The sequence below is a fragment of the Orcinus orca genome, chromosome 2, assembly GCF_937001465.1.
Source record: "Orcinus orca chromosome 2, mOrcOrc1.1, whole genome shotgun sequence".
Lineage (NCBI taxonomy): Eukaryota > Metazoa > Chordata > Mammalia > Artiodactyla > Delphinidae > Orcinus > Orcinus orca.
Window position 1 is genome coordinate 199748803 of NC_064560.1, and position 27225 is coordinate 199776027.

At 43.4% G+C, this 27225-nt stretch overlaps 1 protein-coding gene and 1 long non-coding RNA gene across 18 annotated transcripts in view; one reads left to right on the forward strand and one right to left on the reverse strand.

Annotated features, from left to right (window-relative positions):
- MARK3 (microtubule affinity regulating kinase 3) overlaps positions 1-22564 on the forward strand; it is a 108099-nt gene extending 85535 nt beyond the window's left edge. For 6 of the 17 annotated variants that reach the window (XM_033420876.2, XM_033420899.2, XM_033420906.2 and 3 more), the window contains 7 exons: positions 2140-2357; positions 5340-5443; positions 11648-11809; positions 12512-12769; positions 16850-16876; positions 18163-18207; positions 21610-22564. In XM_033420876.2, the coding sequence (XP_033276767.1) occupies positions 2140-2357; positions 5340-5443; positions 11648-11809; positions 12512-12769; positions 16850-16876; positions 18163-18207; positions 21610-21955 (1160 nt within the window). In that variant the 3' untranslated portion in view covers positions 21956-22564. The remainder of the gene's footprint in view (positions 1-2139; positions 2358-5339; positions 5444-11647; positions 11810-12511; positions 12770-16849; positions 16877-18162; positions 18208-21609) is intronic. The other 11 variants (XM_004262429.3, XM_033420940.2, XM_004262430.3 and 8 more) reach the window with 8 other exon arrangements.
- LOC117199920 (uncharacterized) lies at positions 15041-17995 on the reverse strand. Its single transcript, XR_004481291.2, has 2 exons — positions 17860-17995; positions 15041-15601 (listed from the first exon to the last, which is right to left on the reverse strand). It is a non-coding gene; the product is annotated as an uncharacterized LOC117199920 (long non-coding RNA).
- Positions 22565-27225: the final 4661 nt, after the last annotated feature.

The window sequence follows — 27225 nt, forward strand, 5'->3', positions numbered from 1 at the left end:
ATAGCAATAATAAATGTTTCAGAACAAATTGGTAGTAACCCTAAAGATTCAGAATGTCATTAGATGTATCATGATATTGAGAGGAAAGAAGTATTAAGGGTAGTATCACCCTGTACTTGGTTGATTCTTTGTTTTATATGTTAAAATTGCCAAACTGAGAACTTGATTGTTCTCCCATAAATCAAATCTTTGTTTACTTTTAATTCAGTTCCAAATAGAATTACCATTATTTATTTATTTACCACACCACGCAGCTTGTGGGATCTTAGCTCCCCAACCAGGGATCGAACCTGGGCCCTCAGCAGTGAAAGCACAGGGTCCTAACCACTGGACCACCAGGGAATTCCCTAGATTTACCATTTGGATTTTTGTCCTAGAAGTAGCTTTTCTGTACCCCACCCCATCCATTTTTTTTTAATAATTTATTTTTCTGTTGAAGTATAGTTGATTTACAGTGTTGTCTTAATTTCTACTGTACAATAGAGTGACTCAGTTATACACATATATACATTCGTCTTCATATTCTTTTCCATTATGGTTTATCTCAGGATATTGAATATAATTCCCTGTACTATACAATGAGACCTGGTTGTTTATCCATTCTATATGTAATAGTTTGCATCTACTAACCCCAAGCTCCCAGTCCCTCCCTCCCCTTCCCTCTTCCCCCTCCCATCCATTTTTTAATAGACCTAAAATATAAAGGCTTTTCTACCATAAATGATTAGCATTTGGTGCTGTTCCTTAAGATTACCACTGGACGTCATATATAATGAATATACTAGTTATCTCGTTCATTTCCATAATTCTTTGAACTCTGAATCTCCTGTGTCATCAGAGTCTCTAGGTGATTTACTGCAGGACATCAGTTAATTGCCCACCTGGGGTGTCCCTAGGCATCCTCCCCCTGGGAGGGGGTCTGACCGGGAACATCCACCCATGTCCTCCCTGTCACTTCCATGAGAAACATGCTTTCTTTTGCTCATACTGCCTCTCCTTGTCTACTCAAATTCCTGTTTACCTAGAAGATTATGAGTGCTTTAAAAAAGATGCAAGATAAAACTTCAAAAGAAAGAGCCTGTAAATCTGTACTGTTCTTTTCCAAAAGGTGACGGCATCTCTTATACAAAAAGGATGAAATTCACTCAGATGTATAGATACCAGGTGAACCAGTTCATTCTGCATGATGTGTATGCATCAAGTTAGTTTGATTATTTTTCTGTCCAGCAACACCCCGTAAACATGTTTCAGAAAGACAACTATATAAGCTTATTAGTTAAAAAAAAAAAAAAAAACTTTAAAAACGTAGAATGGGGCTTCCCTGGTGGCGCAGTGGTTGAGAGTCCGCCTGCCGATGCAAGGGACTCGGGTTCGTGCCCTGGTCCGGGAAGATCCCACATGCCGCGAAGCAGCTGGGCGCGTGAGCCATGGCCGCTGAGCCTGCGCGTCCGGAGCCTGTGCTCCGCAGCAGGAGAGGCCACAACGGTGAGAGGCCCGCGTACCGCAAAAAAAAACAAACAAAAAAAAAACGTAGAATGTTAGGGACTAATAAGTGAAATTTTAATATTGAATTCAGGACTTCCCTGGTGGTACAGTAGTTAAGAATCTGCCTGCAAAAAGGAATAAAAAACAACAAAAAAGAATCTGCCTGCCAATGCAGGGGACACGGGTTTGGGAAGATCCCACATGCCACAGAGCAACTAAGCCCATGCGGCACAAGTACTGAGCCTGCGCTCCAGAGCTCGTGAGCCACAACTACTGAAGTCCGTGCACCTAGAGGCCGTGCTGCACAACAAGACAAGCCACCGCAATGAGAAGCCCACACACCGCAACGAAGAGCAGCCCCTGCTCGCCACAACTAGAGAAAGCCCACGTGCAGCAATGAAGAGTCAACACAGCCAAAAATAAATATATATATATTTTTAAAGTGGTTAGGTAATTAAAAAAAAATAAAATAAAATTGAATTCATTGCATAGGGAAGACATTATACATGAATGGGAAGCATCTTAGAAGATTTTTACTGTCTTATATTCTCTTAGATGAATAGAAATCTTGGGTCATCTTATAAAGTGTTCATTTTCACAGGATAAAACATAAAACTATATTCTGACTTTTAAAAAGTGAACTCTGTATTTTAGCTGGACCAGCTATTCCTTCAGTTGTGGCGTATCCAAAAAGGAGTCAGACCAGCACTGCAGACGGCGACCTCAGAGAAGATGGAGTTCCCTCCCGGAAACCAGGCGGCAGTGCTGCTGGAGGAAAGGGAGTTGCTCCAGCCAGTCCCATGCTTGGGAGTGCAAGTAATCCCAACAAGGCAGATATTCCTGAACGCAAGAAGAGCTCCACCGTCCCTGGTGTAAGTATTGTTGGACTGTAGGGCAGGCTAGGGTTGTAGGATTGAAATGATAAGACATTTTGCTCCTGTGTGTTCATCTGCCTACAAAGCCCTACCCACGGGGCCACCAGGCACAGTCTCAGCCTGTAAGGATCACTTGCTCTGTTGCACGTATTTCTTGTTGAGCCGTATCCCACTGGATGAGTGATCAGATCCTTTATGTCAAGGGCTGTTTTTAGTTACTCCATAAACATCTGCTAAACTTCAGACTGTATCAGGTGCTGAGATATGGAAAGACGTCATAATCTAACAGAGGAAATGAATAAAACCAAATGGGGACAGTGCAGACAGGTGATGGCAAACAGCAACCTGATGGAGTCTGTACAGGGCACTGTGAGCTCTGACTGCCAGGGATTTGGTGTTTGCCCTGCATCTCAAAGGGCTCTATTGATACAGAGTGTTGACTGAGTCCTTACCATGTGCCAGGGACCATGCTGAGTGCTTTTTCATGTCTTAGCTAAATGTTAAGGTGAAGTAATTGAAGAAAAGTTAGGTAATTGTCTAAAGTTATACTGCTAAACCGAATCCGTCTCTTAGTCCCTGCCCTGAACAAAATCTCCCTAGGAAGTAGGTAGTATTTGTTAAATTGAATCTATTCAGTTTCAACAACTTCTTTGTGAATTGAAATGTGTTCTCTCTGACCTAACATAGTGATTATTATTCTTAGCACTCCAAAAGTAATTTTTTTCATGATTTGATGTTTGTATTTATTGTGAAATGATCTCTAAGTCTAATTAACATCCGTCACCATACACAGTTACAGAATTCTTTTCTTGTGATGTGAACTTCTTAGATTTACCCTCTTGGCAACTTCCAAATATGCACTACAGTATTGTTCACTAGAGTCACCATGCTGCACATTGCATCCCCAGGGCTTACTTATTTTATAACTGGAAGACTCAAAAAGTAATTTTAAAAAGAATTTTCAGAGAATGAACAATTTTAAGGATATTCTGTAACCACATTTTTCCCTAAAAGTTAGCGGTGACAAAGCCTTTCCTCTACCCTAAAGAAACCCCAAACTGAGGATCCCACACGGAATCTGTGCTGCTCCCTTTGGCCATTTCTTGGGGAGAGGCTTAGAAAGGAACCCAGAAGGTTTTGTGTGTTCCATCCTTTGACATTGTGCTTTATCAGAGTAAACGCTGTGTGGAAAGGTTTTTTATTTGGCTTCCTAATGCAGTAAAATCGGATCGTCATTCCATAGCCCTGCAATTTAAATGCAGCCTCCAATTTTTGTTGACAGTTACCAGAAGAAGAAAAAGACTTTGTTCCCTGCCTTCATAACTTCCATTCCTTCACTCTATTCATCTGCACCACCCCCCTTTTGAAAGTATATCGCAAGCATTATTAGCCACTCATATATGATTATTTATAAAGGAAAGAAGTATGTTGTTATAATTTTCTCCCACTTGTCTTCTGCTTCCCTATACATGATCTGCTCATGTTGTATTAAAGGTGGCTGCTTTTATCTTTGTTTTAAAATTGTTATCTGATAAAAGTTTTTACTTGTGACTTTTATTCCTTGCTTTTTAATTTTGAAAGTATTAGCTTTTTACAAATTGATGTGAAATTCACATGACATATAATTAGCCATTTGAAGCATACTATTCAGTGGCATGTAGTACATTCACAGTGTTGTGCAGCCTCTACCTCTCTCTAGTTCTGAAACACTTCCGAACGCCCTGTGCTCATTAAGTAATCACTCTCTCCAATCCTCTCTTCCCCAGCCCCTGGCATCCAGTAATCTGCTTTCTCTCCCAGTAGGTTTGCCTGTTCTGGAGATTTCATATAAATGGACTTATACAAGCCTCTTGTGTCTGCCTTCTTTCACTCACCGTAATATTTTCATGGTTCATCCAAGTTGTTGGGTGAACTCATTCCTTTTTATATGCCACAGTTTGTTTACCTTCTTATTCGTTCATGGACATTTAGATTGTTCCTGTCTTTTGGTTATTATAAATAATGTTGCTGTAAGCATTTGTGTACAAGTTTGTGTACCGCACCTGCCGTATTTGAGTCTCTGTTTCTCCACATCCTTGCCAATACTTGTTATTTTCTGTTTTTTTTAATTATAGCTATCCTGGTGTGTGTGAAGTGGTACCTCATTGTGGTTTTGATTTGCGTTTCCTAAATGACCAGTGATGTTCAGCATCTTTTCATGTGTTTATTGGCCATTTGTATGCCTTCTTTGGAAAAATGTCTATTCAAGTCCTTTGCCCATTTTTAAATTGGGTTGTTTGTCATCTTGTGGTTGAGTTGTAAGGGTTCGTTATATATTCTGGATATTAAACCTTTACCAAATATAGGATTTGCAAATATTTTCTCCTATTCTGTAGGTTCTCTTTTCACATCTTTGATAGTGTTCTTTGATGCACAAAAGTTTCTAATTTGGATAAAGTCCAGTTTATTTTTTTCTTTTTGTTACTCATATTTTTGTGTGTGTGTCTTATCTGAATCTCTCGTCAAATCCAAGGTCATGTAGATATACCCATTTTTTTCTAATAGTTTTACAGTTTTAACCCTAATTTTTATCTTTTTATTTTTTTATTTTTTATTTTATTTGTATGTTTACCTTATATTTATAATCCTTGCTTTTTAATTTTTTACTTTGAAAGTATTACCTTTTAAAAATAGTGGATCTCTCTGTCTGCTTTGTTTTAAATAATCCATGAGTTATTACTCTGTAGATTATTATAGCCAGCTTTTCAGAGTCACTTTACCATAGCCATCTTTCATTATTGCAGAAACATTGGAGGCTAGGAAGGAGGGTGGAGGCTGCTGCCTTCATCCTCTTCTCTGATCTAGTGGCCAGTACTGTTGATATTTTAGTGTAGGTTTATTTAAAGAGTATTCACGTTTATTTAAATTAGGTGGGGTTTTTTTCCTATTGTACTATACTTACTAAATAGTTTAAGACCAAAATGCCCTTTTTTTTAATAGAGTAATACAGCATCTGGTGGAATGACGCGGCGGAATACTTATGTTTGCAGTGAAAGAACTACAGCTGATAGACATTCAGTAATTCATAATGGCAAAGAAAACAGGTATGAAATTTTACCTGTTTGCAAGAAAATTTGTTTTTCCCAAGAGAAATGGAAGAATGATATTTGCTTCTCAGTTTTTATAATCAAAATTCAAATACTAGTGGTAAGTATTCGCTAATGGTAAGTTAAATTTGAACGCAGAGTTTTAGTGAGATCCTAGAATTCCAAATTCCTCTCATTGTCCAGAGCTTATCCTCCTGGCCAGCTGCGTATGATGATTGGAAGGGTTGCGTTAAAGCAGGGAGCTTTCCCAGAGGAAATAGATGGTAAGCTATGGTTTAATTGTAGAATTATGAACAGGGAAATGGAGATTATTTTGTGCACATGAATAACTTGAACCAGGGCTGGAAGGGGGAAGGATGAGGACCTGAGACGGGGAGCCACACCTCAGGAAGATGTGGAGCACCTGATGGGGCGGGTGAGCCTTCAGTCATAGGTCAGCAGTGTGTCAGAGGAGCATGGCGGACAAGTAGTAACACAGTCTTCACCTTAAAAGAGACACACTGAGTATCCCAGAGAAATGGAGAGTGCAATCTTCTGAATGATTTTAATCTGGTAGAGAGGCAGTCATACATTGGATAAGCATGATTTAAAATACTAACAAAGTAATATATCAGTAAGGAGTTAGATCATGCAAACAATTTTCTTGGGGTTTCAAAATAAGAAATAGAGTCAGAAAAGTGCGATTAAGTACATCCAGAAACCATGGAGTAGAGCTAAGTTTGGGCAGAGGGAAAAGTGGGTGGGGGGAGTTGGATTGGTAGAGTAGTGAAATATATTGTATATAGAACAAATTTCCCAAATGGGCATGATTTTCCTTCTTTCCTTTTGGAAAAGTAGTATAAAACTAAATTCAAAATGGTGAGATAAGGTCAAAGTGAGCAGATAAAGTTCTGGAGTAGAAATCCATAAAATAAATTCACATCATCTTTCATTGTCCCCTGGCCTCTCTGAACATTGCTTGGTCATATCACATTCTCATGTGAGGCATCAAAATTGTTTTTCCTCTTTTTCTGACATTTACTTTCTGAAATTGCATTATAAGATTTCTGTTTCCTTTAGATCTCATCAGTCAAATGAAATGTTTGATCAGTAACTTCTGTAACAACCTAAGCCTAACCTAACCTCTTTCACCCTTAAAACCAGACTATTTTATCATTCCCCTCTTCCACAGACCACTTATGTTTGAATTGACATGAAGGTAAAAGCTTACTATGTGAGATTACATTCATTTTTCAGTGAATTTTTAGAAATATTTACATCCTGATATTCTGATTCCTATGTGTGTGCTTGTTTTAACATTGTCTTTTTCCTATGATTAAGAACTATTAATAATTTGAGTAGAGCAACTGGGCTAGATCGCTTATAAATTAGTGATTGGTATATTTTTTAATAGTGGTCTATTCTTTGGTAAATTTTCTTTTCTTACAGTTACTTTGTCAAATCTATCAAATTTCTTCTAGTTTGAAGGGATTGAATAGGAGATATCAGTAGAAGACTTAGAAATTTCTTTCTTCTTTTTTTTTTTTGGCCTCATGGAATCTTAGTTCCCTGACCAGGGATTGAACCTGGGTTCCCCACAGTGAAAGTGCTGAGTCCGAACCACTGGACTGCCAGGGAGTTCCCAAAAGTTTCTAATATGTTATGGATATTAGTCTATAGAACTAGAAAAATGTTGTTTCATGACCTTTCTTTTTACAGATTCTTCTAAATTGTTGAATTATTCTATCACATTCCTTTTGAACTTTAGAATATACAATTCTCTGAGGTACAGAGTCAGACTTTTATTTAAAAGGCTATTAAGACCAAGATCTAGGTCTGCTCCCTTGATTTGTGTTTCTGTGTGTGCATCTACTCCTCTAATTCTCCTTCCCTACAGTTATTCAGTTCACTCTTTGGAAATAGTTTTAGGAATACTCTGGTTTCTTTGGAGTCATTACCTGTCTGTGTTCTACCTGCAGACGCCTTCCTCAGTGGGGCTGCCTCCTCCTTATACCAGCCTGGGCCTTATGGCATCTGTTAGCATCAGCTCTTTAAATGCTTTGCTGAAAGTGTTGTCTTTATCTTCAGTCAGACAGTGCCTCCAACCACACAAGCGGGGCCCATGATTTTCATAATATCTGGATTTTCTTTTTCTGTCTTACAAATGAATTGAAAAATTGTGGGAAAATATTGGAGGTTTGAGTGCCAAACTGGTGGTCATATTTTTTACTTCCAGTTAAGGAAGGCATTAAATGTGACAACTTTCTCACCCTTAAAATAGATGCTTGAGTCATAAATTATGCACTGAGCCTTCTTTGTGTGCAGATGACTTCTTTGGCAGATTGTTGCTTTTTCCTCTCCCATATATATCTTATTCCTTGACTACAATACTAGTAAGGTACAGGATGCCTGGATCTATGTTAACTTCTGAAAGAAGGACATTAATTCCCATTTTAGCCTTCAATATGTTGGACTTTTTTCTTATACATGAGAGTGTTTTTACAGAATTCCAACAAGAGAATGATTGTGGCTAATGAAAACTAAATGAGCAAAGAAGGTTTCATCACATTTAACACAAGGATCTTTGGGTTATATTTTTAATTTTGCTTTTGCCCAATCACTGATGATGCTTTGAGTCAGCAACCAATTTCATATCAGAATGTTCTGATATAGGATAGATGTCATATCAAACAAATTGAAAATACCTTTCCTTTAATAACAGCAAGTAGATTAGAATTTTAAAAAATTATCAGGCATAGATATAAAACCAGAAGATTAACAGGAACTTCACACAATTTGAATTTTAAGAAATCATACTATTTCTGTAAGTTAAGGTTTAAAAAATGATTTTTCCTTGTACCCAGAACTACTAAAAATATAACGCAGTTACTGTTTTGTTTATGTAGATTCTTGTGGGGTGGTCTATGAACTATAACCATCATTTGCGCCACTTTTCTGGGGGAGAAATTTTGTCCAGTTTGATGCAGCCCATTGTGATGTTGGGATTGTATGTTGTAAATAGAATTTTTGTGAGTTTGTACAGACTTGACATTCGGCAAACATTTATTGAGTTTACTGTTTCCTAAATTGAGGTGCTAGGCCTACTTTAGAAGTCAAAAAAAACACATCTGTTTTGTTGCTTGCTTTGTGGAACTCGTAATGTGACATGATTAAATTTCTAAAGAAATAATTCATTTAATTGCCTTTAAGATTTTGTAAAAATTTAATAATTTTTAATATATCAATTTACACTTCCTTTTTAAGAAGGTCTCTGACTCTAAGGAGGGGTCAGTTTTTTGTTGTAAAGTGTCTGTCCACACAGTCTTGCCTTCAGTGTCCAGCCAGGGAGCAATGGCCTCACAGGGGATAGACTGAGCATCTCCCTGCTCTGGATAAGGAAAGCCATTTCCTTATCCAGAGTCTTTGGGACCATTTATATTCTCCAGGGAAGATGCCAAATAACCCCTGCCTCCTCTTCTTCCCCTGCTTTTTTTTTTTAATGCATCTATTGATCTTAGCTCCTAATTTGGGCAAGAGAACATCAGCAGCTGGGCAGGGGCATAAAGTGTGTTTGACGACTCTTGACCTGCTCGGAACAGGTAATAGAGCACAAAAGACAGTTGTATTTATCTGTAACTTATTAAAGTAAAATTATATGTATCTATGTGTATGTATGTCTGTACGTGCATATTGGAAACAACAAAGCATTTCTTCAGATAGTTGAATCACTTAGGACTCTCTGTGTTGCAGGTGACAGAAACCCAGTCCAAACAAGTTTAAATTAAAAAGGGCATCTATGAATTCCTATAACTAAAAAAGTCCAGGGATAGAGTCAGGGTTCATCTCATAGTTCTGCTTCTTCTGCAGGAGTTCCTTGATGGGCTCAGCAGCATCCGCCCTGACATCTTCCCACACTCAGCTCTGCTCAAGCAGAAGCCCTGGGGCTGTCTTCTGGGGCCCTGTTGGTCTGGCTCTGGCCATGTGCCCATCTCTTAATCTGTCACTGGCCAGGGTAGCTGGGAAAGTCTGGGGTGGAGTCAACGACATCGAGAGACCAAAAACCTATTTCTACCAAAACAGAATTCAGGTGTTTTTGCCAAAGGAAAGGACTGTGAAAAACACAAAAGTGAATCTCTGTTTAATCTTTATAAGCCACTCCCCCAAGTGGGAGGGCAGGATTGTCAAACAAACGCAGGGACAAGCAGATCTTCTTGAGCAGTTTATTACAAAGACCTGTCTCCTTCATATTGGGACTGTTAGAATTCCAGTGGCTCATTTCATTAATGTACCTTTTCAGTTAGGAGACCCCGGGGACACGATGAGATTGCAGGCCGTGCTTCCAGGGCGCATGAGCAGACAGGAGTCACTGCGGTACAGTGTGGTGTGCGGTAGCAGGTGCCTGCACTGAATACATAGAGCGGAATGAGTCACTCCTGATGGGAGAGGGCACCGGTGGAGACTTCGCGGAGGGGATGACCTCTGGGTTGAATTTTGATGAAAATAGAAAGATGCCAGCTCTCCAGACACGGAGAATAGCTCCTGCAAAAGTTCTTTGATGCACGACCAAGCGACTGCACATCATCAGGTGGGCCCGAAAGTCTAGTCCCGGGAGGTAACAGTGAAAGGTCAAGCCTGGAGAGGTGGCAGGGGCCGAGCTGTGGGCACCTGAGGATGCTACTTGGATGCCAGCGGAGTTTGGACTTTATCCTGAAGACGCAGTGTGCTTTTGCATGGTTAAAAGCAGATGAGTGACAAGGTCAGGTTTGCGCTTTAGAAAGTTCACAGCTGTATGGTGGACAGATTGGAAAGTGTGAAATTGGAGACCAGTAAAGACAGATGACTTAGGATTGGGCCTGTGGGAGAGGTGAAGCGCTGCACGAAGACCCTCAGAGTAGAGGTGGGGAGGCCCGGGCTCATTGAAGTGCTGTTAGGAAGTTGACACCAACAAGATGTCCCAGTTGCTCTGGATGTGGGGCATGAGGGAAAGAACCTGATGTTTCTAGGTTTCAGGCTTTGAAAGGATTTCTGTAGAAAGTCACTGAAAGAGTATGGTCAAAATTCTAAATCCCTGATTATCTTTTAAAGGAAAGAAACTGCCCCTTTGAAATTCCAAGGACATGATGACTGAGCTGGAATTAAGGATGGGGAAACTCCCTTAGGTAGTTTTGTCCCATAGCTGTCTGTGCCAGGTGAAACTGCAGACATGTAGCCACTTGTTACTCTTTTTCTGTCTATAAACAGTTAATTCGCTCTTATTAGTTTTCCCACCTTGAAAAATGAGGCTCTGTTGACCCCTTAGGAATTCAGAGTGTTGTTTATAAAGAAGTGAAAGTCCTTTGAGTAGGAAGGTTTTAACAGGATACTTTTTTTAAATAAATTTATTTTATTTTTGGCTGCATTGGGTCTTCATTGCTGCGCACGGGCTTTCTCTAGTTGCAGCGAGCAGGGGCTACTCTTTGTGCAGTGCGCGGGCTTCTCACTGTGGTGCCTTCTCTTGTTGCAGAGCACGGGCTCTAGGTGCTTGAGCTTCAGTAGTTTGTGGCGCGGGGGCTCAATAGTTGTGGCTTGCGGGCTCTAGAGCACAGGCTCAGTAGTTGTGACGCACGGGCTTAGTTGCTCCGTGGCATGTGGGATCTTCCTGGACCAGGGCTCGAACCCGTGTCCTCTGCATTGGCAGGCGGATTCCTAACCACTAGCGCCACTAGGGAAGCCCAACATAGGATACTTTGATAAATACAAACAACATAGGATATCTAAACAACATAGGATACTTCGATAAATAGAACTAGTTACTGCTGCGCCTGTGATGTTACTAGTCCATTTAAAATATGACAGTGTGCTTTGGGAACAGGTCAAGAGCATAGTGGGCTCATGTTATAGATTCACTTTGGTATGAATGGAGGCATCTCTTTTAGGGTAGGCTTAATTTTATACATAGCTCGGAAGAGATCGTCCCTCTCACGTAAATATTCAAACATGTATGATGTTATTTTCTTTTCTTTAAAGCTAATAAACTTTTTAAATTGCTGTTTTAAAAAAAGCAGATACAGATTAGCAGTTGCTCCAGAATCCCCAAAACAGGTTTAAGAGATTTTTGTTCCTTGACAAAGACGAGATGGTTTGGGGAGGAAGGTTATATGCTTTGAACAAGAGTTGCTCTTTTTGTCACTAGTCCATCATACTGTTGTTTCTGCCTCTGCCTGAACCCAAACCCCCTCCCAGCCTGATGGAAATGTTCGCTTACGCAGCTAGCCCTGCCTCTGTTTGTAAGACATCTTCCACCTGTCGGCTGCGACATCACAAGTCGATGTCCATGTCAGGCTCTGGGCGCCCCAAGATGATGTTACCTCCAATAGACAGTGAAGGAGATAACTTCAAGGCTATGTAAGAAAATGCACATTCCTTGTGAAACTAATGTGTACCCACTGCTTCTTAATTTTGTGCTGTGGATTTTATAGTCCAAGATTTTGTTCCAGTTGTCTACAAAGTGTCCTTCCTGTGTGTGGTTTTAGTTAAGCACATCCTGTCTCATGGTGTCCCTGGTCATCTTTGTGTCTTCATGCCTTTGCATACTACAAAGGGTGTAAGAAATTCCCCCTTCTTTCCAAGTTGCTTTCAGCATGTGGAATTTTACAGTACTTATGCCATTTTTGTGCTTCCAAAACTTTTTAGTTGCCTATTCTTCAGTTTCACCTGCATAGCCTTTATTTCTTTTGTATTGGCAAGTTTCTCTGCATGTAAGCAATTTGAGAGGGAAGCAAAGGAAAAAAAGCTTGAGTTAGCTGTTCTTTGTTCTAGAATTTCCCTGCATTAATCTTGTCCTTGAAAATATGTGTGTACTGTTCCCTTAAACTCCATGAGGTTTTGTTTGATTATGTACTATTCCTTTGGTACCCTTTGCCATTTAACTTACCTTTTGCTCCTAAGTCCTATAAAATACCCCTTGGATCTGGATTTATATAACTGGTTTTCTCCACTCTATATCAAAGGTATATTGTGATCGTAAATGTTTGTGTGCCATGTTTGCTACAAAGCCAGGGTTTTGTGAACAGAGATCTAAGAATCTGTCATTTTCTGATCTCAAAGCACTATTCCTGACCAGAGAGCTCCAGTTGCTTCAACACACAGTATTAGCAGCGCCACCACCCCAGATCGAACCCGCTTCCCAAGAGGCACTGCCAGTCGTAGCACTTTCCACGGCCAGCCCCGGGAGCGGCGCACTGCCACGTATAACGGCCCGCCTGCTTCACCCAGCCTGTCCCATGAAGCCACACCATTGTCGCAGACTCGAAGCCGAGGCTCCACTAATCTTTTTAGTAAATTAACTTCCAAACTCACGAGGAGGTAAGTGCCTAGGTGGTGCTGTTGGTTGGAGCAAACACAAGGGCAAAGGGAGAAGTGCCGTCTCCCTCGTGTGAAGCCGCTGCCCAGATGCTTTTCAGTTTGTCTTTAGCTCACATTTTTCTAATGCTGTACTTTCAAAACCTTTCAGAAGAGGAATTATAGAGCTCAGAGTCCTTTCACAACACTAAAAGTTATCTAGCACTTGGGAGGTGGTTGTTGTTTAATTACTTTTCCTTTTACTCTCACATCTCTCTACATGGCATGTGCACTTCAGTTTAGCGAAAGCCCAGATCCAGTGTAGTTCGGGGGCTGGCGCCCCATCAGTAGCCACCGAGGAAGACGTGTATGGTGTAAGCGTCCCTAGACACGGAGGAGAGAGACATTTCCTCTTCTCTCGTTGCATTCCAGTGTCGTTGAGGAGCACTAAGTTTCTTAGAGCTTCAATCTTGAAATTGTTCTCTCTGTTGGCCTGAGTTATAATGAGAACAAGGTAACATTCTATATTGAATAGTTTCGGAGATAAAATCCTTGCCTTATTCTTAGGAAGAAGCTAGTATCTGGTCATGTATAAAATCTTTTGTATGTCCAGTAGACTGTCAGTTGGGGCCTTGGGAAATCTCTAAAGGTCCCTTGAGGTACTTTTAACTTTATTTCCAGAATCTTCGTCTAGAGGTTGCAAAGCCTAGAAACATTGGCTACTATAAGAGGAAAAAGAAAAGATACCACTCTGCATTATAAGCAAAGGCACCTTTAGCCAGGACCACACCCAGGAAACCTGAGAGCCCTTGCAGTTCCAGGACACCCAGAGGAAATTCTTTGAACTTAAGCCTCTCTGTGGATTAGTCTGTCCGAGGTGTCCTGCAGGTTTTGCCTGTTACAGACCCTCTGGTTCATCACTTGTGTCTTCTTCACAGAACAACAGTGGGCTCTTCCCAGAGTCTAAAATGATACATGCCCTCCTCCTCTCTTCTCTGACTCTCTGTGGCCCGTTAGCCTACTGATCTGTTATGTGCCGTCTTCTTGATTTAACCTGTAAGCTAAATACCACTTTTCAGTCTCCCCCAGTAATTTTATTTTAAATCAGTCATCTAAAACTTAGACAAGTCACATTAAACTGTCTTTCCCCAGATGATCTGTTCATTGTCAGGATGTCAAATACCAGATTAGGGAGGACTTCTGATATCCACTAGCATTGACTAGAGGTCAGAGGAGTCCAGAGTTTCTGGTCTACCCTATTATTCTCTGAGCCCCTTTGCTGAGACATCCCATTCCAGGCTGGGCAGAAGAGCAGAATGGTCTGAAGGGCCTTGCCAGATTTGGGGCACCCATTTGTGGCCAGCAAGAGAGACAATGAGTTCAACCCAAGAAGAGTCTGATGACCCCCAAAATAATGCGTTGCTTCCTTTCAGGGTCATCCCAGGTGCTGTTCCCAGCCTCCCTGTGCCTTAGCTCCTTCCTCGGAGCCTAGGCTGCTTAATGTCAACTGATCCTTTGCCCTCTGGTCCCCGAGAACAGAAGGGATGTGTGGCAGTCAGGTCTGTCTAAGCTCCAGTCACAGGACAGTCAGCTTTGTGTCCTTACACATTGGTCAGTAATGGGCTCTTTAAATAAAGCCTTGCACATCATTAAAATCCTTGAATTTATTTGTTTGCCTCCTTCTTGGGTTTTTGGGGGTCATCTTAATACTATCATTGACAAAAATAACATCAGCCACAGTATACTGAATGCTTCCTGTGTGCTAAGCTAAAGAGATGTCTGTAGATTTATAGATATAGGAATACTCTCTTTTTTTTTTTTTTGTGGTACGCGGGCCTCTTACTGCTGTGGCCTCTCCCACCGCGGAGCACAGGCTCCTGACGCGCAGGCTCAGCGGCCATAGCCCACGGGCCTAGCCGCTCCGCGGCATGTGGGATCTTCCCGGACCGGGGCACGAACCCGTGTCCCCTGCATTGGCAGGCGGACTGTCAACCACTGCACCACCAGGGAAGCCCAGGAATACTCATTTTATATACATAAATAAGTATGTATGTATGCACACACATGCATTCTCTCTCACATACTCATTTAATCTCCATAATCTACCCCATGGAATAGACATTGTCCCAGTTTCATAGAAGAAACTGGAGGCAAGGTTCAGAGAGATTAAGGCACATGTTGAAGATCCTACAGCAGAAGAGTGCTGAGTCAGATCCGTGGCTCCAGAAGAGCCGTGAACCCACTGTGTAGTGTCCCTGGCAGAAAACGGTAAAGCACGGTTACAGACGCGAGTCCTTTTCCCACATTTTAGAATTAAATTTATTTCATGTATTTGAATTGAAATTGAAGGCTGAGGCTTCTTGTTAAAAATATTCTAGAGGGGCTCATCTGATTTTATAATTTCCACCCCAAAATTTTTACAGAAAGTCTTCTGTTAGTTTGCAGACTGAGACCTGTAGCCTCCCTTGGTGCTGTACTTCAGTTGTAGTCAGTTCATTCTTAAAAACAGAGTCCTTGCTGCCGCAGCATCAGCTTCTTACCCTCTCCTAACAATAATTGTGAGGGTTAAAGTTCTAGTGCAGGAAAGGCTCAGGTGTTGGCACGTAGATGCCGCAAGGAGACCTGCTGTGACGTGGTGGGACTGGCATCAGAAAACTCGCCCTCTGCTCCTGGCTGTGCCCTGGATGTTGTGAGAGCTTTAGAGAGCTGTGGGCTCAGGGCACTCAGAGTCACCCATACTCTGCAGGCAGGACAGCCCGGGCACAAGCGCAGGTGCCTCTGTGCTCCTGGGAGCCATCCACGTGGTCCCGGGCGGAGTGTGAGAGCCTTAATCCTGTAGCTTCCTCCTCTTTATACCTCAAGGGATTTAAGGGAGGAAAAGTTAAGAAAATCAGTCCTATGGTACCTGAGCAGTCCCCTTGACTTTTCTCAGGTAGAAAATTCGGAAATGAAAATACGTTTTAAAGGCCTTTTAATCAGTTTTCACATGCATGATCTTTCCTTACTGTGTGTAATCCTGCTGTATACTACTTTTGATCTGATTATGGAGTGGTGGGCGGTTATCTCCAGTAGTTAGATACTTTTAAAATTGGTAGGTATCTGAAGCAATGCAAAAGTCATCCCAAATTAGGAAAAAAACAACGAAGGAAGTTATTAATTCAGTCAGTCCTCAAATACATTTGAGTGCCTCCTGTGCTCTGTCTCAGAACTGAGATTTAGAAATAGCTTGACAAGCCCAGCTCACACTCACCCAGGAATGCTTATTGCGTGATCATACAAGCCTGAGCCAGTTTGAAATTTCTTTTGTCAAATTCTGTTCAGCACAACCCAAGCATCTCCTTAAATTTTTTTTTAATGAGCAGAGTTACTTCTTTTAAACACAGCTCTTTCCGTTTATTACATAAAACATAAAAATGAACCCCCCACTGTTGTCTGGTCATTTAATTTTCATTCATTTTGATATCTAAAGCTCTAAAAAGTCTACTTCATTTTAAACTCCCAATAACTTATTACAGTGCTGTATGTCAGTTATATCAAAACTGGAAGGGAAAAAAACCTAACCTCCAATGACTTTTTTTCTTAAAAAGTGATTTATACGAAACCACTGTAACAGACATTCTGTTAATGTCTAAATCATCTTCCTGAAGTAAGTAATGATTCTCTTCATGGATAAATATTTTTATAATGAAATTTTTAATGTTTCTGTATAAGGTGATTTTTTGTTCATAAGATATTCTGAAGAAAGTTGAGGAATGTTATTTTATTTCTAGTACATTGCAAATGACTTTAACACAAAATGTTGAATTTTATTATCTTAAGGTATACCCATCTGAAGAACCTTAAAACATTTAATTATAGTTAATGTCAATATTTACTGCTAAATTTTTTCTTACAAGTACAGATTTTTTATATTTCTGTTTAAAAGATCACATACTCAATTATTTGTGATAATTTTACTTTTTCATCAAATGTCGCTGTTTCATTGTTCATTGGACAGGAGAGGAGCCCTGTTTTACTTGCTGTTTTTTGTTCTATCTGTAATTGACTATTTAACTTGTGCAACTCATTTTTGTTAATTTTTTTTTTTGGCTTAATTTCTTTTAGAAACATGTCATTCAGGTTTATCAAAAGGTAGGATTTATATATACACATTTTTTTTTCAATCCTCACCCTGAAATGGCTCCTGCAATTAACATCAGGTTTGGCTTTCTAGCCTTGTTTTTTTTCCTTAAACACTAAACTTTCTGCTGAGAACTAAATACTTCTTTGAAAGGAAGCTGGAAAGAAAGAGATTAACTCTGTCAGGCATTTTTAAAGGGACTGTGGCACCCATGTAACAAGAGGCCTACGCATGCTCTGTGCATTTTCTTCCTTTGGTAGAATTATTTAGCATCCAAATAATTCTGTCTTCATACTAATAACACTTAGCATGCTTCTGTTTGAAGAATGAGATGTTCAGTAACAATGTGCAATTCATGATTAGCCTCAAGCATGCAAACGGTAAGTGGTAATTGTGTTAGCTGTCGTTTTTTATTTCATGAAGGATTGCATTAGCAAAAGGCTTTAAAATGACAGATAAATCAGCTAATATCCTGATACTGGAAATAAATGTAAAATTCACACCTACAACCTCATTTGTTGGGGTTTTTCAGAAATTAAGACGTGGGCAACTGTATAGCAGAAATATTTTAATATTTTCCAAGAGTTGAAGAGTGAATAGTATTGTATCTAAAAGGCACTTTCCACCAACCTCTGAAGAAAGTATGTCTCATTTTTACTTAAAGCACTGTAGTAAATGTTACTCTTACTAGGTAGATAGTTTTTTGATGATGACACTCAAAAGACCAGAAGCGTTGCTCACTGTCTCGGGATGCACACACCCTTGAGGGAAAAGCTGCCACTGCAGCCACATCGTGCCTGCTGCTCTCAGCTCACCAGCGGGCCAGGTTATGGGTTTTTATGTGGAGGCCACCAGTGGGTCGTGGAGAGTCTTTATTCACGTGAGCTCTTTATCAGAAACCGTGGGAAGAGTGCTTTCTTCCTGTGGGAAACTCCACTCCATGGTTATTTAATTGGAAACCCACTATACTTTGGGTAGTGATTAAAAAGAATACCTCCAGTTGAAGGCCGTGAGTGTGCGCAGATTCCAGAGCTGGGCAGGAATACCTGTTGTGTATGTGAAGCAGGTGTGTAGCCAGCCTCCTGCACGGCCTTCACGAACTCATGGCGGTGGCCTCTGGCAGAGTCACACCTACAAGAGTAGGAGTTTTAATAAGCTCAGCTGGTGACCAAAAAAAAGTGCTTTGGATTTGTTCATTTTATAATGTCTGTGTTTATATTTGGGTTGGTCGTGTACTGGTGGTAAGATATCTTTTCTCTTTCCCACTTCTCTGTGCTTCTGCATTCTATTCATTGAGGCTTCCAACTGAATATGAGAGGAACGGGAGATATGAGGGCTCAAGGTGAGGGAAACAATTTTTACTTAAAATATTTTATAGGTATTTACCTCATTTCTGCGGCAGAGGCAACACCCCTTTTCTGAACGTTCTGCATCTGTCCCTGCTCCACGTGGAATTGCTTAGTGCCACCAGCAGTATGTGGTCAGGAAGCATTGCTGCTGCCGCCGGCACCTGGCAGCCACGTGAGGGCGCTGGAGTGCTGCAGCCACCTGCTGGTGGGAGCCTCGGGTCCCAGCCCCACCTGGGTTCTCACTGGTGTTTGGGTGTTAAAATACGCATTCCTAGGCATAGGAACGTGGAATTGCCATTTGAAAACTGTGACCAGGTAGCCTGGACCTCAGCGGCAGATCAGCCAGTGGCCTAAAGCCATTTCAAGTATAGATGCTGTTTTGGAACTACAGTTATATAAATTTGAACATTAAGTGTGATTTTTCCTCTTTTTCTTTTTAATGTTTGTAAACTCAAAGCTGAGCAGAAGTGACTTTACTTTCTAAAGTTTGATATTAAGTTGACTGTGTTCCTTCCTTTACCACCTCATTGTTCCCCTTCCCTTTCCTAAGGCAATAGTGCACAACTTAGGTTATTTCTTTTTCAAAAATTTGAACGAAAAACTTCATGCCATGGGTTAGTTTTCTTTTGCGAGACACCTGTATATCCCCTTGTTCAAATGTAAGTGTTCCCTTATGCTTTTGAAATAAATTTCCTTTTGTAATTTAAAAGACGCATTCCTCCTGCCTGAGCTCTCCTGACCTGAGGTGAGGTCTGGGAGTCTGGAGCATTGTCGACCTGGTGAGAACTCCTGGCATAGTTCTAGTCTCAAGGAGTGAAAGCAGAATATTTAGGAGAATTTTTTTTTTCTTTTTTGGCCGCGCCATGTGGCTTGTGGGATCTTAGTTCCCAGACCAGGGATTGTACCCTGGCCCTGGCAGTGAAAGCTCCAAGTCCTAAGCACTGGACCTCTAGGAAATTCCCTAGGAGAATTTTCATATTTCAAATTAGATGTCTTTTTTTTTTTTTCTTTAAGAATGATTATGTAGGGAATTAAGTGGTTAGGACTCTGTGCTTTCACTAGGTCCCAGGTTCAGCCCCTGATCGGGGAACTAAGATCCCACAAGCCGTGCAGTGCGGCCAAAAAAAAAAGAATGATTATGTAGTTGAGTGTTTTGCGTTTAAATTTTCTGTACCTGTCATTGCATGGATCTGGCGGCAGGGGGAGTCACCAGATGGGTTCAGGACTCTAGATTTCTTCCACTTGTGCCCTTTTTTATGCCAGTCGCCACCATGCTGTTTCAGGTCCTTGTTAGCCCATTTCCTCTCTTCCTGGTCTTTCTAAAACACAGCTCTGATCATGACTACCCTGAATGAAAACCTGCAGTGGCCCCATCGCCTGGCCGACCATGTCCATATGAGGCCCTGTGTGGCCTCAGCAGCCCCAGTTTCCCCCACGCACAAATCCCTCAGTTGAGGCAGAAGTTCAGGGTGAGAGTCAGGCTGCATCCCCCCGCCTGCCCTTGAGCAAGTCTAGCTGCCCTGAGTTTGTCTCCCCAGCCATAGTTGGGAGGGACTAACAGAACCCACCTCCTGGTGTGCTGAGGATCAAGGGCTCAGTAAATGCCAGCGGCCGTCTGGGGGGGTGAGACTGTGCCCTCAGCTCCAGTCCGTGGGTACCTTCGAATTTGCCCTCAACACATTCTGTGCTTTCCGTACCTCCTTGCCTTCACTTAAGAGATTTCCTCTGCCCTAGACACAGACTTTCTCCCGCCTCCGTCATGTTGAAATCCCATGGTGTCTTCGTAGCTATTCTCAGATGCCATTGCCCGCCCCGCCCCGCGTCGTCTACCCTGCCTTTCCCTCTGCTCCACTCCTCCCCTCTCTTGCGGTCCTCCCTGTCAGGCGGGCTCCACCTCTCTGGGACTCTAGCTGACAGCCCATGCCTTACCTGTGCTATTGCTGTTTCCTTGTGTTTTAGTTTTTCCCCCCCTGACCCCAGCTTAGAGAGCTTTTGCTTTTTTTTTGTAACCTATTTAGTATTTAGCAGCATTTTATACTTACGAAGCTTTCAAACAGTTTTGGTAGGTGTGAACCAAACTGAATATTCTGTTAGCAGGTGGCTGACAGGGAGAGTTACATACACAGTAAACCCTACGGTCCACTCTCAGCTCTGGTGAATTTGCCATAGGATTGAGTGTATTGAACATACATACGCTGTGAGTTTTTGTTGATTTTTTTTTTTTTTTTTTTTTTTTTTTTTTTTTTGCGGTACGCGGGCCTCTCACTGCTGTGGCCTCTCCCGTTGCGGAGCACAGGCTCCGGATGCGCAGGCTCAGCGGCCATGGCTCACGGGCCCAGCCGCTCCGCGGCATGTGGGATCTTCCCAGCCCGGGGCACGAACCCGTGTCCCCTGCACTGGCAGGCGGACTCTCAACCACTGCGCCACCAGGGAAGCCCCACTGTGAGTTTTTAATGCACAAGCGTGTTAGGTATTCACCCTCCTAATTGAGAATGTCAGTAACGGCTTGTGGCAGTAATGATTAAATACCGCAGAGCAGTGAGATGGTAGGTGCCTCTTGGAGTTCCTGAGAGAGCCGTGCCTGGGACCACAGCCTGCACCTTGTGAATCTGTACAGTTTACATTCAAATTGGTCATTTCAGTGCTCAGCAGCAAGTAAGCCTCAACATTTCATTTTCCTATTTCAGTAGTAAGGTAGTGTCATCTAAGAATTCTTTTTAACTGTGAAGTTGGAAGTTTAAATTAGCACAGTAAAAGGAAAAATGCTAAGGTGGTGGTAGGGGACTGAGAGAATGGCCCACTCTCTTACCTAGCTGTACTTAGCATCTGGGGCCGTTTGCCGGGAAAGCGATTTTCAACTGTGTTGAGTAACTGGTTATCCTGAGTAACAGTTACAGTGGAGGTTATGATGAATTGAATCTTTTAAAATTGTGGTAGGAGAAGCAGCCAGGCCGAGCAGACCTGGTGGCTGGGCTGCTGCCACCGCCTCCCTGAGCTGGCCTGTGAAGGGCCCTGCCGGCACCTTGCCGCCGGCAGCCAGCCTGGATGACAAGGGCTGGGCTCTGGAGACGTGCTCAGTTCGCTCTCCACTTTGCCTCCTCCCAAGGGTTCTGTTTAACAAATTACTTTCTTAATTTTCACCGGATGACTGGTGGAGATTTTTCGGCCAGGTAGATTTTTTACATTGTGGCTTATGATTGGGACGGGAAGGGGGTTGTGGAGAAATAGGTGAGTACTTCTTAGCAAAGGAACAGTCTACCAGCCATGAGCCTATGCGGGAAAAACGTGGAAGTCATTTATTATGCTGTATTGAAGACGTTGGTCATGAGCTGGGTAGAGTAGAAAAGGTGAGTTTTCCTGTGCAATTAAGAATAAACCTGCACTGTGCCTTTCAGTCGCAACGTATCTGCTGAGCAAAAGGAGGAAAACAAAGAAGCAAAACCTCGTTCCCTGCGCTTTACCTGGAGCATGAAAACCACTAGTTCCATGGATCCCAATGACATGATGCGGGAAATCCGCAAAGTGCTGGACGCCAATAACTGTGACTACGAGCAGAGAGAGCGCTTCTTACTCTTCTGTGTCCACGGCGACGGGCACGCGGAGAGCCTCGTGCAGTGGGAGATGGAAGTATGCAAGCTGCCAAGACTGTCTCTGAACGGGGTCCGGTTTAAGCGGATATCAGGGACGTCCATAGCTTTCAAAAATATCGCTTCCAAAATTGCCAATGAGCTAAAGCTGTAACCCAGTAATTATGGTGTAAATTAAGTAGCAATTTAAAGTGTTTTCCTGAACACTGATGGAAATGTATAGAATAATATTTAGGCAATAACGTCTGCATCTTCTAAATCATGATATTAAAATATAAGGACGAGAGCACGCCTGGGAGCGAAAGCTGGCCTTTTTTCTACGAATGCACTACATTAAAGACGTGTGACACGTGTGCCCTCTGTCTTATTTCCATTGCCCTGAAAGTCAGCGTGTGACATCCATCTCCACGTGCCTCCTGTCTGTGCGGGTGTGAGAGTGGACGGTGTGTGTGTGAAGTAGTGCTACGGAAGCATCTCCTTACACTGGCAACCAGAGTTGTTACGAGTACCTCTGTGGGAGATTATTTGGTGCTAAAACATTAAAATTGCCAAGGAGGAAAATACTGAATTACTACTAAGAATTAACTTTAAGACTAGTTGGTAATTAATGCAGGTTTACAGTTCATGCCTGTGGTTTTGTGTTTGTTGTTTCGTGTTTTTTTTTAGTGCAAAAGGTTTAAATTTATAGTTGTGAACATTGCTTGTGTGTGTTTTTCTAAGTAGATTCACAAGATAATTAAAAATTCACTTTTTCTGAGTAAAATCTTGCATTGTCTCCTAATACTGTATTTAAGATTCAGATTAAGGCAGTGACTTAAAAGTATGTGTTTTTGCCTCCACCACCAAGTTGAACAAAAGCAAATGGAAAGTGTGCGAAGGCCGGGCCACTCTTTCCTTAGCGTGGATCCCAACATTTTGTGATTTCTAGCATCTTTTTTCCCCAAAGGCAATAAAGGGAGAAGATGGCCCCCCTGGTGACCTGAGCAGGATGGGAGTCGGGAGTGGCCGTCAGCCTCAGCCTCGGGAGCCCCGGCGTGCCCCCGTGTGGAGAAACGCCAGGCCTTGGCAGTTCTGGGTTTGTTCTCCATGAAGTATGTAATTTTCCTCTCTTGTTTTTTGTGATTCAGTACATGAATTAGACTCACAGCCGTTTCCCAACACCTACATGGTTACATAAAGAGGGTAATAAACTCATCAGTCAGTTTGATGCTTTAATCTCACGGGGATATTATCACATTAATTGGTGTGCTGTTTGGGTTCTGGGTTTGTCGGTGGTGGTCCAAGTATGAAAGTCTGGTCACTCAGTCACAAATACTTACTGTCTACCACGGGCAGAGCACTGTTTTGGGTATTTGGGATACATCCTTAGCCTCTTAAAGCATATGTCCTAATAGGAGAGCAGTCAGTAAACAATAGTACAGTATCTAGTATAGAACAAAGTGGTAAATGGCATGAAAAACGTCACAGGGCAGGGTCAGGCATTCCAGAGGTCCTGGGGCTCGGGTGGGGATGGGGTGCTTGAGCAGCGGCCTGGCTGCGAGGGAGGCATCCGCGCACGTCTCCCGGAAGAGTATCTGGCCGAGGCCGGAGCGCAGCAGCGAGCTGGAGCAGAGTGGAGGGCATTTGGTCAGGGTGCCAACTGGGCCACAGAGGTGATGCAGATGTGTTTTTACTCTGAGATGGGAGCAGCTGGGGGGTTCAAACAGAAGAAGAAGAGTGGCCTCAGGCTTTCAAACCCGTGTTCTGGCAGCTGTGTTGCAAATTCATCCCAGGGCGTGAGGAGAAGCCAGAAACACCATTTGGAGGCTGTCGGCCCTAATTAGGTAAGAGGTGATGCTGCCCTGGTGAGACTGGTTGGATTCTGGGTATGTTTTGAAATAAGAGTCAACTGCGTTTACTCCTGGATTAGAAATGGGTGAGTGAGAAGAAGCCAAGGATGACTGTCCTGGTTTTCGGCCAGAGCAGCAGAAAGGAGAGGGTTGCTGCCCACGAAACAGGACAGGTTGTGGGAAAGTTTGGGGGTGGGAGAACAGGTTTGGACACATCGAGTTTGAGGTACCTTTACACATAGGTGGAGACTGGGGAGAGAGACCCCGGGAACCCTCGGCAAGTGAGAGAAGCTCATCAGAGCAGAGGAGAGGACCAGTGCTGAGCCCCAGAGACAGTGCCTGGGGAGGCCGGGGAGAAGAGGTGGGCCTGGCGGGAGAGCCTTGTGGTGGGAGGAGCGCCAGGCCTGTGGTCCCCAGCCAGGATCAGGGAAGGATGGAGGGGTCAGTGCCCTTTGACCTAACAATAGAGCCGGTCATTTTCACCTTACTGGTACTTTCAAACCTTTGTGATTACGGGAAAAAAAAACAAGTCCCCTCATTTTTTCACTTGAGGCATTCTCCTTTCTCCTCCAGACCCATCCCCTTTCAGCATGCACTTTTCCGAGAGCACAGTGTGCAGGGCTTCCTGTGCAAGATGGCCCTGCAGGAGCTGCGGGGGTGAAGCGGAGCTCTGCCAAGCAAAGGTGTGGCTGCAGCCGAGTTTCTTCTGATCCTGTTGCCTTGGACATGTTTTAAATTGTTTTCAAGGACAAATGGAATACTAGAAGTTAAACTTCTTTAGGAGAAATCAGTTTACCACGTGCCCTAATGAAATGGCCACTCTTTATACAGACACAAATGTTCATATTATTTTTGATTGCTTATTTGTCATAAGCCATATCTGCATCTTAATAGTTACTGATCCAATGAGAAATTGTGTGTGTTTGTAGTACCAGTATTCATCTGCAGAAGTCATCTGAACTGGTTGTATGTAAAAGACTCTATTGATGAAGGTTTGAGTTTAGTGGCAGCATAGGTAGTGTTACCTTTACTGAGGTTAAAACTTGAGATCTCATCCATTACTGAGGGGCCCACATCCTTCCTTGAGATACTACGTCCTCAGGATATGGCATTTTTATTCTTCATACAGTGAATTTTTTTTTACTTTATTTATTTGGCTGTGTTGGGTCTTAGCTGCAGCACGCGGGATCTTTTGTTGCAGCACACAGGCTCTTTGCAGCACGTGGGCTTCTCTCCACTTGGGGCACGCGGGCTTCAAACCACACAGGCTCAGTAGTTGTGGCACACGGGCTCTCTAGCTGCACACATGCTCCAGAGCGCGGGCTCTCTAGTGTGGCCCGCGGGCTTCAGAGCTCACGGGCTCAGTAGTTGTGGCGTGCAGGCTCCAGAGCACGTGGGCTCTCTCTTTGAGGCACACGGGCTCAGTAGTTGTGGCACGTGGGCTTAGTTGCCCCATGGCATGTGGGATCTTAGTTCCTCAACCAGGGATCGAACCCACGTTCCCTGCATTGGAAGGCAGATTCTTAACCACTGGACCACCAGGGAAGTCCCGTATGGTGAATTTTGAAAGGGAATATTCTAGAGTACTTTGATTACTTGAGACAAAGCCACACTTTTTTCCTCATTTACTTCCCTGGAATCCCTCAGAAGTGAGGTAAGGTACCTGGCGAGGCAGTACTACTGGTTTTACTTACCTGACAATCAGAGTGTTGTCTTACTCTTGAATATAAGGCTTATCTTCCAGTTAGGTCGACTTTCATCTAGATCAGGCAGATCAAAGGAACCAAGACAACGTTTCTTAATGACGTGCCTTGTTCTCAGGCTGTCCTTCCGTTTCTAAAAGTGAAGACCCGTGCAGAAAACTGTTAAGGAACATGACTAACTTTCAGAAGCACAACTGTGGTCACTTCCACAGCATATGTTTCTCCAAAAGTCTAGAGAACGATGATGTTTAAAAGAAAAATCTCCCTCTGTGTGCGGTATGAACGAGTTACCGTTGCCATGGAAACTGTCCCTAGAATACCCTCTCCCAGCAGTTCTTGCTCAGTGAGTGATGCTTGGTGACCGTGGGATCCATGGAGCAATTGCGGCTTCCGTGAGCAGCACCAGGGAGTCACAGGGACGTGGGAGACGTGTCTGTGAAGTGCTGTGTCTTCTGGTCTGGCCCAGGCAAGAGCGGCAGCAGAAATGAGGGAGGGCTTGGATCAGAGGGTCCAAACTTCGCTTTTTTTGGTTTTTGTTGTTGGGGCTGTTTTTTGTTTTTTATTACTAATTTGCCGTGGGATCCTTTAGACAGCTCAGCAGCCACTTTTGAATGGGGAGGAAAATGGTTGCTTTTGAAGGGAGCGATGTAAAGAGGGTGACATGCCTTGCAGGTGTCCTGACAGTGCACAGGTGAGTCCAGGTGTGACTGTTCCCGAGCGCAGACCCCGGGTGTCCTTGCCAGTCATCGAGGAGGCCAGAATCCAGCAGCTTCGTGAGTTGGTCTTGGTTTGCCACGTGGAGAGACCAGAACCCAGCCAGAGGTGACGCTTCCTCACAAGCAGTGCTCGCTGCGTGGTGCGGTGGCATCCCAGTGTGGCTGCCTAGCCACTGGTGAGATTGGGGGATATGTGACAGAGCAGCATCACAACCCTCAGAAGTCAGAAAGTGGGACTTCCCTGGCGGTCCAGTGGTTAGGACTCCACACTCTCACTGCCGAGGACCCGGGTTCAATCCCTGGTTGGGGAATCAAGATCTCACAAGCTGTGTGGCAACGGCAGGGGAAAAAAAAAAAAAAAAACACAAGCAGGACATCTGGGCCAGACTTATGTCCCCAGGGAAGGGAGCTCACCTGGTGAGGAGGAGTTGTGATGTGTGTGGAAAATGGGTTGTGGTGGGAGAGTCTGAGACCTTTCTTTGTGTTTGGGCCAGACTCTCGGGTGGCTTTAGGGCCCAGAACAGATAGCAGGGTGGGCATTGCGAGGAGGCCTTTGTGAACTCAAAATAAGAAAGTCCTCTGCCAGTAGGGGAGCCCCTGGCCACAGCGGGGGCGCTGAGCCTGTCCCTGCTAATTGCTGCAGCAGGGTCTGCGCGGCCAGGAAGGCCGGGGCAGGGCGGATTCCGAAGCAGGACCTCGGGATTCCCTCCAGACAGACTCAGAGCCCTGTTTAAAAGTGAACTGGGCAGCGTGGCCTAGAGATGTACGCCCTTGACCTGGGCAGCCTGGTGTCCAGATTCCAGCTTCTGAACCTCAGGTTTCCTCCTCAGAAAGTCAGCATGTCGTAAGAGTATCTCACTCTGGGTTGTCGGCAGGGTCCACCAGACGGCCAGTACAGAGCAGGGCGCCTGGCAGGTGTCTGGAAGACAGCAGCGCACACAGGCACAGGTCTTTTTAAAGAAGAACACCAGCCAGTCCTCTTCTCTTTCTTCCCGGCTTGCCCAAGGCGCAGAAGTCCTTGAACAGCACACTCTGGCTCTCAGGAGGGGACACTGCCCTGCCAGCATAGACTTCATAAGGACATTCCCCCCGTGTCTAAAGCGTAGAGTTCTGGGCTCAGAAGCCGCTGTTAGGAAAGTTGACAGGCCTGTGCCACCACCTTCCTGGCCCCAAGCC